The sequence below is a fragment of the Mobula birostris genome, chromosome 8 (genome assembly GCF_030028105.1).
Source record: "Mobula birostris isolate sMobBir1 chromosome 8, sMobBir1.hap1, whole genome shotgun sequence".
NCBI lineage: Eukaryota > Metazoa > Chordata > Chondrichthyes > Myliobatiformes > Myliobatidae > Mobula > Mobula birostris.
The window spans coordinates 82083677-82097274 of record NC_092377.1 but is presented as its reverse complement, the minus strand read 5'-3'; the positions used below and the strand labels follow the sequence as shown (position 1 = coordinate 82097274).

At 39.5% G+C, this 13598-nt stretch overlaps 1 protein-coding gene across 3 annotated transcripts in view; it reads right to left on the bottom strand.

Moving 5' to 3' along the window:
• fermt1 (FERM domain containing kindlin 1) overlaps positions 1-13598 on the bottom strand; it is an 80411-nt gene that overhangs the window by 13746 nt on the left and 53067 nt on the right. For all 3 annotated transcript variants that reach the window (XM_072267094.1, XM_072267092.1, XM_072267093.1), the window contains 4 exons: positions 8647-8696; positions 7657-7781; positions 4797-4903; positions 2264-2485 (listed from right to left, as the gene is read on the bottom strand). In XM_072267094.1, coding sequence (XP_072123195.1) covers positions 2264-2485; positions 4797-4903; positions 7657-7781; positions 8647-8696 — 504 coding nt within the window. The remainder of the gene's footprint in view (positions 1-2263; positions 2486-4796; positions 4904-7656; positions 7782-8646; positions 8697-13598) is intronic.

The following is a 13598-nucleotide window of genomic DNA, read 5'->3' as shown; positions in this document are numbered from 1 at the left end:
ACTAATGGGAAGGTGTTCTGGATCCAGGTTAGATCATCCGTTATGTGCACACCAGGGAACTTTGTGCTCTTCACTCTCTCCACAACAGAGCCACTGATGTCCCGCATATTCATCAATGTTGATGTAATCATTGTAGGTAGGCACCTCCCTGAATGAACTCCAGTTTATGCTTTTGAAACAGTCCTACAACACTGAGGTGGCATCTTCTGGTTAGGTCATGATCTCACTGTAAACTGGTTTGACTCATTTAACCAGGGGCCTGTATGCAGGGATCAGCAAATTAGATATGTGACCTGAGTATCTGAGGTGAGGTTGGGGGGGGGGGGGGCAGGTGTTGTGGGCAGTCTTGTAGGCTCCACAATAGCTGATATAAACCAGACCTAATAAATTCCCTCCTCTGGCTGCTAAGTTGACATGCTGATGCTGTTTGTCAAGCTTGCATTGGGCTTCATTATAACAGGGCAGAAGGCTGCTGACAAATCGAATAGGAGTGGGATGGAGAGCTAAAGTACCAGGCAATAGGAAGCTCTGGAGTAAACATGGGCACTATACAAACCAGATGCTCAAACTGTGTTTGGTTTCTGTAATGAAGAGCACATTGTGAATACTAAATGCAATACACTAGACTAGGTTGATTCAAATGCCAGTAAATCACTGCCAATACTGAGCCACCGGCTGGTGGGAAGGGAAGAGGTGATAGGTCCCTGGGCTACATGGGAATGCTATCGGATGGGGAGTGTTTCATGGTGCTGGAAAGGCAGACCAGGGAGACCGAAGTAAATAGTCCCTTCATACTGGTGAAGGGCGTAGACGTACCTGATGGTGAAAACTTGTTAGAACAACTTTGTGAAGGATATTGTGTTGAATGTGAGGGCCAGAAGATCTCTATCCTTACTCTGTCCAGAAGGAGAGGGTGAGAGCAGTGGTATAAAAAATGATGTTATCAAGATAGATATCCACAATGATGGGGGAAGTCTGGCTTCAGGAAGGAAGACATCTGAGCTACCTGTGCAGAAAGTCTTATCATCACCGGAAAGATGACAGCAATAGAGTAATCACAGAATGCAGTGGAAGGAAATATATACAGGATAGCTGTGGGAAGAGTTGGAGATACACTAGGTGAAGGTAATTACAGAAATTGGCAGGAAAAGTAATGAAATTTGACTCCAGCTCATTTACACAAGCAAAGGTTTCCATTCATTGCAGCTAGCAGAAACATTTTTAAACCATACATACAATGTGAAAATGTCATGTGAAAACCCACACATTAGTCCAAAAATCAAGGTGTCTCTTATAAAGATTCAAAGTAAAATTATGAAAATAAATTCTGGTCACTGGACTAAGCCTGGACTGTGGCAGATCTTCAATCTATTTTCACCCAGGCATGATTTTAAAACGGGCATTAACTGAGGCTAGTATATCCCACCTGTACTTCTGTAAAATGGTTGTTCAACACATCGACTCAGAAATGGATAAGCACACGGACACAAAGAGATTGTGCAGATTCTGGAAATCCGGAACAACACACACAAACTGCTGCAGGAACTCAACAGGTCAGGCAACATCTACGGAGAGCAATGAAGAGTCAACACTTCAAGCCGAGACCCCTCATCAGGACTCAGGATGGACAAGTACAAATGCTTTGCAGATCAAGTTATGAGAGTAGAGTGTATCATCTTTCTTTGAAGAAATAATGCACCAAGTTAATTAAAAGTGATGCGCATTCAGATTGTTATGTAATAAAGAAAAAAAATTCTTAGAATTCTGTAATGACACAGAACACAAAATTGAACTGTACAGCACACGCACATGCCCTTGGTGTCTGACTTTGCGCTTAACTAAACTATTCCCTTCTGTCCATGCAATTCTAAATCCCTCCACTCTCTGCATATACTGCAATACATAATTTCACCTGACATTTTGGGCACCACGATAGTGTAGCAATTAATGCGACTCTATTACAGCTCCAGGAGTTCCTGAGTTCCAAAGTCAATTCCGGTGCCATTCTGTAAGGAGTATGGTTTTCCCCCAGTGCTCTAGTTTCCCCCCACAGTCCACAAACATACTGAGTTGGGTAACTGATCATTGAAAATTGTCCTGTGATTAGGGTAGAGTTAAATTGGGGTTGCTGGGACAGTGTAGCTCGAAGGGCCAGAATGGTGTATCAAAATCACCGTGTTCCGAAATCAATAAATTTCGTACACTAAGGACAGGAAGGGTGAAGTTACAGCATAACACTAAGTACTTGACTGTATTTCAGTACCTGTTTGGTTTTGAACCTCTTCAAATATCTGGGTGAGACCAGTGATTCTGGATTCATCTCCATGGTGTTTGGGTTGTGTATCACCTGAGGTGAAGAATTTATGTTCTTCATCCTTAAGAAGGACTGAATGTTATACATCTCGGTTGGGTATGAACTGTCAGCCATCGTCTTGCCCTTTGAAGCCAGTCGAAAGGCAGCCATCCATTTAGCATATTGTATTTCCTGCGGTCAAACACAGGTGTTCTGTTAATTTGAATTTTGTGTATTTTTTTTAAAAAGGTAGAAAGCACAATTAATTTTGAACATACAGTAAATTTAGATAGACAGCATGGAAACAAGTCCACTGGCTCACTGAGCCTGCACAGATTGTCAACCACCCTTTTTTTTTAACATTAATTCATTAATAATCCAATTTTATGTTCTTCCTACATTCTAATCAACTAACACACATCAAAGTTGCTGGTGAACGCAGCAGGCCAGGCAGCATCTGTAGGAAGAGGTGCAGTTGACACTTCAGGCCGAGACCCTTCGTCAGGACTAACTGAAGGAAGAGTTAGTAAGGGATTTGAAAGTTGGAGGGGGAGGGGGAGATCCAAAATGATAGGAGAAGACAGGAGGGGGAGGGATGGAGCCAAGAGCTGGACAACAGGTGATAGGCAAAAGGGGATATGAGAGGATCATGGGACAGGAGGTCCGGGAAGAAAGACAAGCGGGGGGGGGGGGGGGACCCAGAGGATGGGCAAGAGGTATATTCAGAGGGACAGAGGGAGAAAAAGGAGAGTGAGAGAAAGTATGTGTGCATAAAAATAAGTAACAGATGGGGTATGAGGGGGAGGTGGGGCCTTAGCGGAAGTTAGAGAAGTCGACGTTCATGTTCTAATCAACTCCCTTCTTTCCTCGTACCACTCACCTCCATATTAGGGAGGAAGCACACTGACCAATTAGCATACTGACCCACACATCTTTGTGATGGAGAAGGAAACCCACACAAGGAGAAAATGCAAACAACATGTAAACAGCACCTAAGATTAAGGTTAAACCAGATCTCTGGCACTGCCAGGCAGCAACCCTACGTACGATCTGTGTCACTGAAACATAGTTAGCAAATATGATTCTGAGACCACAATGTCTAGAAAAAAAACCCATCTATGCCTGGCATGTTTTATTCCATATAAAACAAAGACTGTATGAAAGAGTTTAGTTAGGTCTCAGCTGGCCTACGTCAATCAACTGGTGAAGGATTTATAGGATCTGGAAAAGGTTCATTGGAGGATCACTAGAATAAAATTTAGTTATGATAAATCAAAGCTGTTGAACTAACAAATCACTCACTGCCAGCTTAAATTGGAAGGATTTCCTCCTCTCATCCAGCGTCAGCATGATCTTCATGATGTCAACAAACCCAAGGACTGTGGCTAATACACCAAAGTCAAAGTGCTGGTTTTGGTTGGAAACGTGGAAAAGCACAATTCCCAAAAATCTGTGGTAAATTGTTTCAGATGGTTATCTGAATATGGTCCCCTATTCCTTTTGGTATTTAAGATTCTAGAAAATGTCTAAACCAAATGAATATAGTCGAACTAGAAAAGCTATTATAACATACATACGTGATAATACTGTATGTTGCAAAATGATGTACACAATCTCGAGAGAAAGTATTATACATCTTTCCTCATAATAACACATTTTTCAAGAGCAGTTTGGATGGATATAAATGATGGGTTTAATAGTGATGATGCTCAGATCCTGAACAACGAATGAATAAAATTCATTGAGGCCTCTCCTTGAGTATTGTGAACGGTTTTGGGCCCCTCATCTTAGAAAAGATGTGCTGGCATTGGAGAGGGTCCAGAGGAGGTTCTCAAGGATGATTCCAGGAATGAAAGGGTTATCATATGATGAACGTTCGATAACGTTGGGTCTGTACTCGCTGGAATTCAGAAAGATGGGGGGAGGGGGGATCTCATTGAAACCTTTTGAATGTTGAAGGGCCTAGACAGAGTAGATGTGGAAAGGATGTTTCCCATGGTGGGTCAGTCTAGGACAAGAGGGCACAGCCTCAGTATAGAGGGGCACCCTTCCAAAACAGAGATGTGGAGGAAGTTCTTTAGCCAAAGGGTGGTGAATTTGTGAAATTTGTTACCACATGCAACTGTAGAGGCCAGGTCATTGGGGGTATTTAAAGCAGAGATCGATAGGTTCCTGACTGGACACAGCACCAAAGGTTACGGGGAGAAGCCCGGGAACTGGGGTTGAGGAGGAGAAAAATAAAAAGGATCAGCCGTGATTGAATGGTGGAGCAGACTCGATAGGCCAGATGGCCTAATTCTGCTCCTATGTCTTATGGTCTAAAATAATCCATTACATTATTGGAGATTTCTGCCCAACAAGTAAGCTTTAGTCTCCCAATGTCTACGTGCTCGTTCTTGTCATCACAATTAATTGAAAGTACTGTTCTGCCTGGTGCTGAGAAACATCACTTCAACAAAGATAACCTTTCACTAGCGTTAATGCCTTTCCATCAAATACTTACATGCTGACATTTTATATATACTTCATTCATGCCATCAGACACAGGAATCATCAGCTTGATCCCAAATTTCTGCCCTGCTATGTTCACATCTGGTACAACTTCACATCCTGTATTAAGCAAAGTTTCAAACCAAACAGTTAAATGAGAGATGTAAAGTGACAGATTTTTTGTTTAGATGTTCCTGCATGGTAAATATAGAAGCATTTGAAATAATAAGTGCTTGATTTAGTATGTGCCACAGTGTTACTTTTGGAGACTCTGCAATTCATGTTTTTCTATTTACTTATTTTTTTTTACTATTTGTGTGGTTTAATCAAGGTGTCAAAGCCAAGGGAGAAGGATGAATCAAGGGTGTTTGTCACTACTCAGTGAGGTTTACTCGTTCACTCACTTCAGCACTGAACTGACTCTGCAGCTGTGGCCTGCAACCATCAGAAGGGGCCTCAATGCTCAACTGGCTCATGGTTGTGGACTCACTTTCAGAGACTCTGCGGTTAACGTACTGAATGTTATTTGTTCACTTTTTTAATTGTTTGCATGATTTAGTCTTCTTTCCTGCACACTGGGTGTTTGACAGTCTTTGTTGTGTGTTTCTTTTAATGGGTTTTATTTGTTTTTTTTTCTTTGTGTCTGCCTGCGAGAAGACGAATCTCAAGGTTGTAAATGGTATACATACTTTGAGAATAAATGTACACACGTTTGTACTTAAAGTAAATGGTAAGCACAATCAGGACTTTAGGACAAAATGACATTTTATTTCACTTTTCTTAGCAAAGATAAATCACCATTTAAATGGTGTTACTTTGGGAAGTATTGATATACAAACAGAACTGGTGTTTTCTGTTACACCAGTCACTCCAGGTGCAGCAAGCAGTTAAGGCACAAATTGGTATGTTGGTTTTTGAAGCAAAACAATTTGAATACTTGAGCAAGGCAGTCTTGCTAAAATTATACAGGGTCTTGGTGAGGTTACAACTGGAGTACTGTGTACAGTTTTGGGTTCCTTGGAGATGATATACTAACCACCAAGGGAGTGCAGTGATTGCTGGGAAGGTGGGACTGTCATTGAAAGAAAGATTAAGTCAGCTAGGTTGTATACGGTAGGGTTAAGAATGAGAGGAGAACTAACTGAAGCTGAAATGTTCTGATAGGATTGGTGATACTCGATGTGAGTAAAATAGTTTCTCCTTGCTGGGGTGTCAAGAACAAGGCCACACATGGTGCAATGTTGAGGACTGATCAAAATTGTCTCCATTCAGAAATTGGTAAACTTGTGGAATTCACTAATTTGTTACTTAGAAGACTGGAGAAGTCAAGTCTCTTGATTTATTTGTGATTCAGTGTATGAAGAGAGAGTGGGGACGTGGTATCATGAAGAATGGCCTGTCATCACTAAACTGGATGGTGAAGCAGGCTTGAGTGACCTATTTTTCTATGCATCTCTGCAAACTGAATGCACATGAAAAATGCAGAGTTTATCAACATCACAATGGACTGCATGCCAGCAACACAGCCCATGCATTGGAAACCAAACCTACTTGTGTGGGATCTAAAAGACATGGTTTAACTGCATCTTTGAGGATTTCTTCATGCAAGATGTTGATGTGATTACTTCAGTTGTTAGGGTAGACCAGATTGCTAATCCACGTTCAGGAGGGGACTTGACAAACACCCTTGAATCATCCACCTCCCTCACCCAGTACTGATCTGCTCGGGGTAGCCACCCCAGCTATTATGATCTCCATGTGGTCATCAGGGATACTGTTGGTAGTGACCATCTCTGCACTTGTCATATTCATTCATCACCAGCTACCAAAAAATATCCAGTGGTAGCTGTAATTGAACATATCTGCTTTAACAACCACACTGGTTAATGACTTGGGAATTATGGATGTGTAATGCACGCAAACACACAAAGCATAACAAGTAGCACTGTATATATTTTTTAAAAAGCATTCAATGCACCTCTTCCTTCAAATGGATGGTAAAAATGGGACTTTCCCCCCTATTTTTAGAGTTTCAAAACATACACAGATTTCTAGGCTGTGGTACTCATGGAATTTTTCTAATTCTAAAAGAACTATTTCATTGAGATATAATGGTGAAAATACTCAGTGCGTTGTCATCCCTTTTACACCAGGAGCAGGATTTCAGAAACTTGATGTTGGATTTGAAGAAATAGAAGCAAGTACTTTGAATCTGGGGTTTGAAGATTTCAATCTTGAAGGCTAGCATTTCAAAAGGGCACAGTGGCCAGACCAGATTATCACAGAGAACTGGCAACTAACCTTTCCAACATGATTAGTTCGCTGCTATGTGCCTTGGCATCCAATAGTTGGGACAGGAGTTACATACAGTGCAATTTTTAGATTTATTAAAAACTTTGATGAAATCTGAATAAGTCTTAGAGATAAGGTGAGAAACATAATCTGAAAACTTCTCATGTTACAGCAGAATCTCTCTTTCCTCCCCCAAAGTCCTTGCTTTCTGCTTTCAAACAGAATTATCTCCCAAAACTGAGGAATGTCTGACAAGAAAGTGTTTATCCTTCTCAGTATTTTTTTATATTTATATATATATACATACATACACACACACACACACAAAATTCTTGCCTTGTAACTCTCCAGCCATTTTGCTAGTGTAGCAATTTAAAGGACCAAGGTTTTAACCTTTAAGAGCAATTAAATGAGCCTTTAAGAGCAATTAAATGACAACCCAATACTTAGCAGAATTGAAAGCACCAAGACTATTCTATTTGAAATGTAACTACTAAAGCAATATTTGGGGCAATGATTTGGTTACCACCAGTTTTCTAAATTTTCCCTTTGCTATGTTTAGTAGTGCATAGATTTCTCACCTCTCAAGTTTAATTGTTCAATTGGTTCTCCTTGAGAAACTTCTTTGTTCTTATAGTACGAGAGACAAGTATCTTTAAAAATAAAGTAGTATTGCTTGTAGGCTTTCAGCATCAGTTTTTTGGGCCTCAAATGAAAAACAAAATCAGAATAATGTGTGTTATTAGGACCATTGTTTTAGTTTGAAGAAGATGATGCCTTATATTTAATTTTCTTTAAGAACTATTTCTATATTAATCCAATTAAATATCTAAAGGACTTCTTCAATTTTACTGCACCCTGTTGCACCCTTCACCAGTTAGGCATTGCAACAAAGCCAGACAAAAGGTAACTCAAGACATTTTGCTTGTACATGGATATGATACTGTAGGCTTTATCCATTGTGAATAAATACATCTAGGCTCTTATGGGTAGGAAACTTTGCTAGGAACTTAAGATACACAGAGACTTTTGCTTGCTATTATGGAAGTTAATAGAAAATGTGGCAAAGTACCAGACCAGTCAACACAGCTTTTGAAAATATCTATTTTGATCAAATAAGGTACCATACAAATCCAAATTATAAATGTAACTCAACTCCATGGGTATGAGATTCAAGCTCAAGCTGCAGAATTCAATAGAGAATTCATTAAGAGTGTTTGAAATTTAAAAGCCTCCTATTGTAGAATGATTGTCATAATGTAGACATTAACATTGCAAATAAATCTGCAGTGTCCTTATGTGATGCTCCAAATAAAATAAACCACCGTTGGCTGAGGAGCTTGGATGTTAAGTCAATGAAATCTATTTACCAAACATGAATGTTTACCAAACAGATTTCATTGTTGGTACCTCATTATTGAAGTTGGAAAACATGTTACCCACCTCTTCAAATCCAATTGCAATTCATGCACAACATGCTTCCAATTTTGAATTAAATAGAGAATAATTAAACATCTTGTTTTACATTATGCAAGGTAAATATGTTATAATCAAACCATTTATATACTTACCTGTAAATCTTAAGATAATCTGCTAACTTTGGGATGTCTGTGATGTCCTCCTAAAATAAAAGCAGGTACTGTAATTTCTTTTAAATCGTATTAATTTACATTCTTTGAAAAAGGAATACAATTAGTGCAAACATTAGGATATAACTTAGGGTTTGAATGCAAATTCATGTTTATAATTATGTGAAACAGCTGCTATATCTTTCCAGGTAGCTAGATTGCTCTTTTGCTCTTCATATAACAAAATTTCACATGGTAGACATTGTTTTATATTTTCCAGACTCTTCATTTCTCCATTGACACTGTTCACCTCGTTTCCCTGTCAACGTTCCTCCCATAAACCTTTTGGTGGTGTTTTGTTGACTATTTTTCAGTTTCAAAGATGTTTTATTAAATCTGGGGCAGCTGAAAAAAGTCAAGAATTTTGTGCCAAGGATAACCCACCAACGTCATCAGTAATGAAGATGATAATTTAAGCCATAACCTGAAATGGAAGGGAAAAGAGGCAGATGATAGGGAATATACTAATACAATGCAAACTGGAATTTGACATCATGGAAACATGGGATACAACGATGCTAGATCAAGATTTCACTGCAAATGTACTCCCAATGAAGTCTATTGGAGTAAAGTAAAACCATGGAGAAACATGGGATAAAATCTATATAAAATCCTATAAATGGACTTGCTCAGAAGGACATGGAAGTAAGAGTTCATGAAAAGTTACGGAGAAAAGAACAAATATTTGAAACTGTGGATACAAGTCTTCCAAATTAGCCAGACCAAATGCATGCTTTTGAGTTTATTTCTGTCATGATCTTGTTGAATACTGTAGAAAGTGGCTGGCTTCTTTAAACATCAAGTGATATGAAGTATTTCCTTTTAAATTTGCAACTAACTTAAAGAAAGGCATGAAACTGTCATCCTTGGGGAGATGTTTCTAAATTTTTGATATTCTTCCAGCAAGGATTTTTGATATGTACTAATAATTATAAGAACATCAAATAAGCCAGCCAGAATATCATAGGAATTTACTGAAAATCCTTTCGGCGTACACCTTGCAGAGTTTCAGCGAGTCCTCTGAACTTTCTGCCCAGTATTGGTGAGGGAAAAAAAACCCTGAAATAATAGTGGATATGTTCAAGCCAATTTTATTGAATTAGATTCAACTACTTGTATTCAATTTTATTTATTTCCTTGTTTTAATTAAAATGCAGTTTTAATAATGTAATGGTATTATTAGCAATGTTACTTGAATGTCATTTACACATATTTCCTCTCCTTTACAGTGTTGACAACCTTGTACAGGTGATAACCTGCTAACATTATCATAAGACAAAGCCCAACCAGTTAGCAACTCTTTCCCTCCTGTTGGGGACTGTACATTTCAACTGAAAAGGCACTGTGCTGGACCACGCTGATCAGTTAGGCTTGCTTTCCTTCATTCTGAGAGAGCAGGCCTCGTGACAGGTCTCTGGGGAAGTTCCCTGGTTCTGAGTCAGCCCAAGGTCCCAGCTTCATTAGACTGCCTACCTATCATTACTTGAAAAAACAGAATCCACCAAATCCATACATGTGGTATTACTACAAGACTGTCAAGCCAACCTAGCAGAAAGGTTACACTCAGAGGCCAGTGAGTGTATGTTTGTAGTCTTCTGCTACTATGGCCCACCCACTTCAAGGTTTGACGTGTTGTACATTCAGAGATGCTCTTCTACATACCACTGTTGTAATGAGTGATTACTTCTGTCACCTTCCAGTCAGCTTGAACCAGTCCAGACATTCTCCTCTGACTTATTTCATTAACAAGTAACTTTTGACCACAGAACTGCTGTGCACTAGATTTTTTTTAATGTTTCTGCATTATTCTCTGTGTGGGCACGTGACCAAGTGGTTAAGGCATTAGACTAGCGACCTGAAGGTCATGAGTTCGAGCCCCAGCCGCGGCAACGTGTTGTGTCCTTGAGCAAGGCACTTAATCACACATTGCTCTGCGACGACACTGGTGCCAAGCTGTATGGGTCCTTATGCCCTTCCCTTGGACAACATCAGTGTCATGGAGAGGGGAGACTTGCAGCATGGGCAACTGCTGGTCTTCCATACAACCTTGCCCAGATCTGCACCCTGGAGAGTGAAGACTTTCCAGGCGCAGATCCATGGTCTCGCAAGACTAACGGATGCCTTTATTCTCTGTAAAGCCTATGGATTGTTATGTGTCAAAATCCCAGATCAGCAGTTTCTGAGGTAGTCAAGCCATCTCATCTAGCACCACTATCAGTAACTTAGATCACATTTCTTCCCCATTCTGATGTTTGGTCTAAACAAGAACTAAACTTCTTGCCCATTTTGGCATGCTTTTATGCACTGAGCTGCTGCCGTATGACTGGCTGATTAGATATCCACATTAACAAGTAGGTGAACCTAATAAAGTGTCCAATGAGTGTATATTTACTATTGTGATTATTGCTAAAAGTTAACCAACAAGCTACTATTGATCACTAATCTGCAAGTAATATTTGAAATTGCTTAAATCCCCCTATAGCTGCTTTAAGAGCTGAAACAGTGAACCACTTGTGTCTCTACTACTTCCACCCTTGATTCAGCATTTCATGTTCCCTCTTCCTCAGCAGAGACAAGACGGACACCAAGGTACAAATCTTGTTCAGTAGGTTTCTCTCTACATTCTCTTTGCAGAAATATATAGTAGATATAGAAAACGTGATATATTTCTGTTTCAAATCTCCATCTCATCAGCTCCAGGCTGGGGGAAGCAGTTGTATCAGGTGATGCCATGAACAATAACTAGAAGAAAAACAGAATTAATCTGTTCACTTCTGTTGCTGTTAGCAGCAATCTAATATCAGCAATCAGGAGAGAACTGGAACGGTTAAGCAACTTAAAGATACAGAGGCATGGGACCTATTCTCAAAGAATAAATACTTGGTGTTAATTATATATCCCTTCCATTTTACATTGTAATTATGAACAGAAAATCTGCAGCTTTGAGCAGATTTTTTTTGTTGCAACTTCATCACTCATTGTTTCACTCTCAGGAACGTCGGTGAAGAAATGTGTTTACTTGCTCATTTGTAACAGCTGCTGAATTTAATTACTAAACTGTTTACTGTGTTTATTCTTCTATAGTATGTGGTTTGGAACACTGAAGAGACAAAGCATATTAGGAACCTCACTTCTTTGAATGAAATGAAAGATGTTCAAGACCAGTCATTTATAAGATACTTGCAGCCAAATGTACAATTATTTCTGAAAGCGTGGGTGCGCGACTTATTTATAAATGAACTGTCCTTAATTTTGCAAAGTGAAATTTCTGTGAAAACACAATACTATAAAATTCATCTGAATGAAATAGATGTATCAAGTTTGTTTTTCTCACTCAGCTTTGAACTTATTGAAAGCCACTGTCTATCAGCTGTACAACATCATTCAAGTGTTTGCACTTAAACTGTCAATATAATACAAAAATGTAAAGGGGGAGTGTCCCTTTGATCATTGTGGTTCCCTTGATGAGGCTTCTCTCTACCGTGCTTGAATTTTGATGCAGAGAGGCAAGACGGTGCAGTCTGGTGCAGGGCTGGGTAGCAAGGCGGCATCAATGTGGAACACTCAAGAAATTCTATTTTCTGATTGGCAGTGAGACTATTCCCCAGGTGGAAGTTGAAGATTAAAAAAATGCATGAAACCAACCCATCTACTGGGGACCTGGGAATGCACAGAACTGGAAGGAGACAGCACAAGGAGTGGTAGAGCCAGCCTCCTCCAAATGATCATCCAGCTTGTGCACACATTCACTCCCTCAAATGAAAGATATGCTGCTCATTGTGCCTCTCCAGCAGCCAGTAAACTGATCAGAATTAGGTTTAATTGCAGCAGCACAATACACAATAAAACTATAAATTACAGTAAGAAATAAAAAATTAAACAAGTAGTGCGAAAAGGCAGCAAGAAAAGTGAGGTAGTGTAAATGGATTTATTGTCCATTCAGAAATCTGATGAGGGGAAGAAGCTGTTCCTAAAGCATTGAGTGTGTGTCTTCAGAGTCCTGTATCTCCTCCTTGTCATGCTTTCTTTGTAATTGTATCAATATGTTGGGCCCAGGATAGATCTTCAGAGATGTGACACCCAGGAACTTGAAACTGCTCACCCTTTCTACTGCTGATCCCACAATGAGGACTGGAGTGTGTTCTCTCGACTTCCCCTTCCTGAAGTCCATAATCAGTTCCTTTGTCCGACTGATGTTGTGTGCAAGGTTGTTGTGTTGTACACATGCCTGTCTGGCCATCTTTCACTTCAGCCCTCTGATAAACACCTTCCTATCTGTCCAATGATATGAGAGACTCTAAAGTGATCAAAATCTTCATGGCCTATCCTCCAGAGTTTCTAACCACAGAGCAAATTATATGGTGTGCTTTTCAGCAGATAAGATTATGAAACAATGCAGTTATTTTGTTCAGATCTTAGGACAATGAGTCTTCCACTTCAGACAATTGTTGGCCCAGTAATTAGATGTCAGAGATAGAGTTACTCAGCTGATTAGTTATGGTTTGTACAATTTAATATTTTTACATACTACTACTTTCACATCACAGTGTCCTCAACATTGTGCATACAGTCCTAGTAAGTCAACAGAAGAGTGCAAGGTTTCATACCATCCATTTCCAACTAATTTAAAAGACTCAATACACTTTGCAATCACTGATAAATGAAGTAAGGTAATCAGCAAATGCAATTTTACTGTCAAGTAGAAACAAACAAACTTGAACAAAACAATGTCCCATGTGATAAAGTCAAGAGAAATCTTAAATGCTCCAAATTTGCATTTTATAGCAAGTTCATTTATAACAAATTTCCAGAATTCTTGATTGGTCAGGTCACGAAGGGATACGGGGAGAAGACTGGAGGCTGGAGCTGAGGGGAAAAATGGATCAGCCACGATG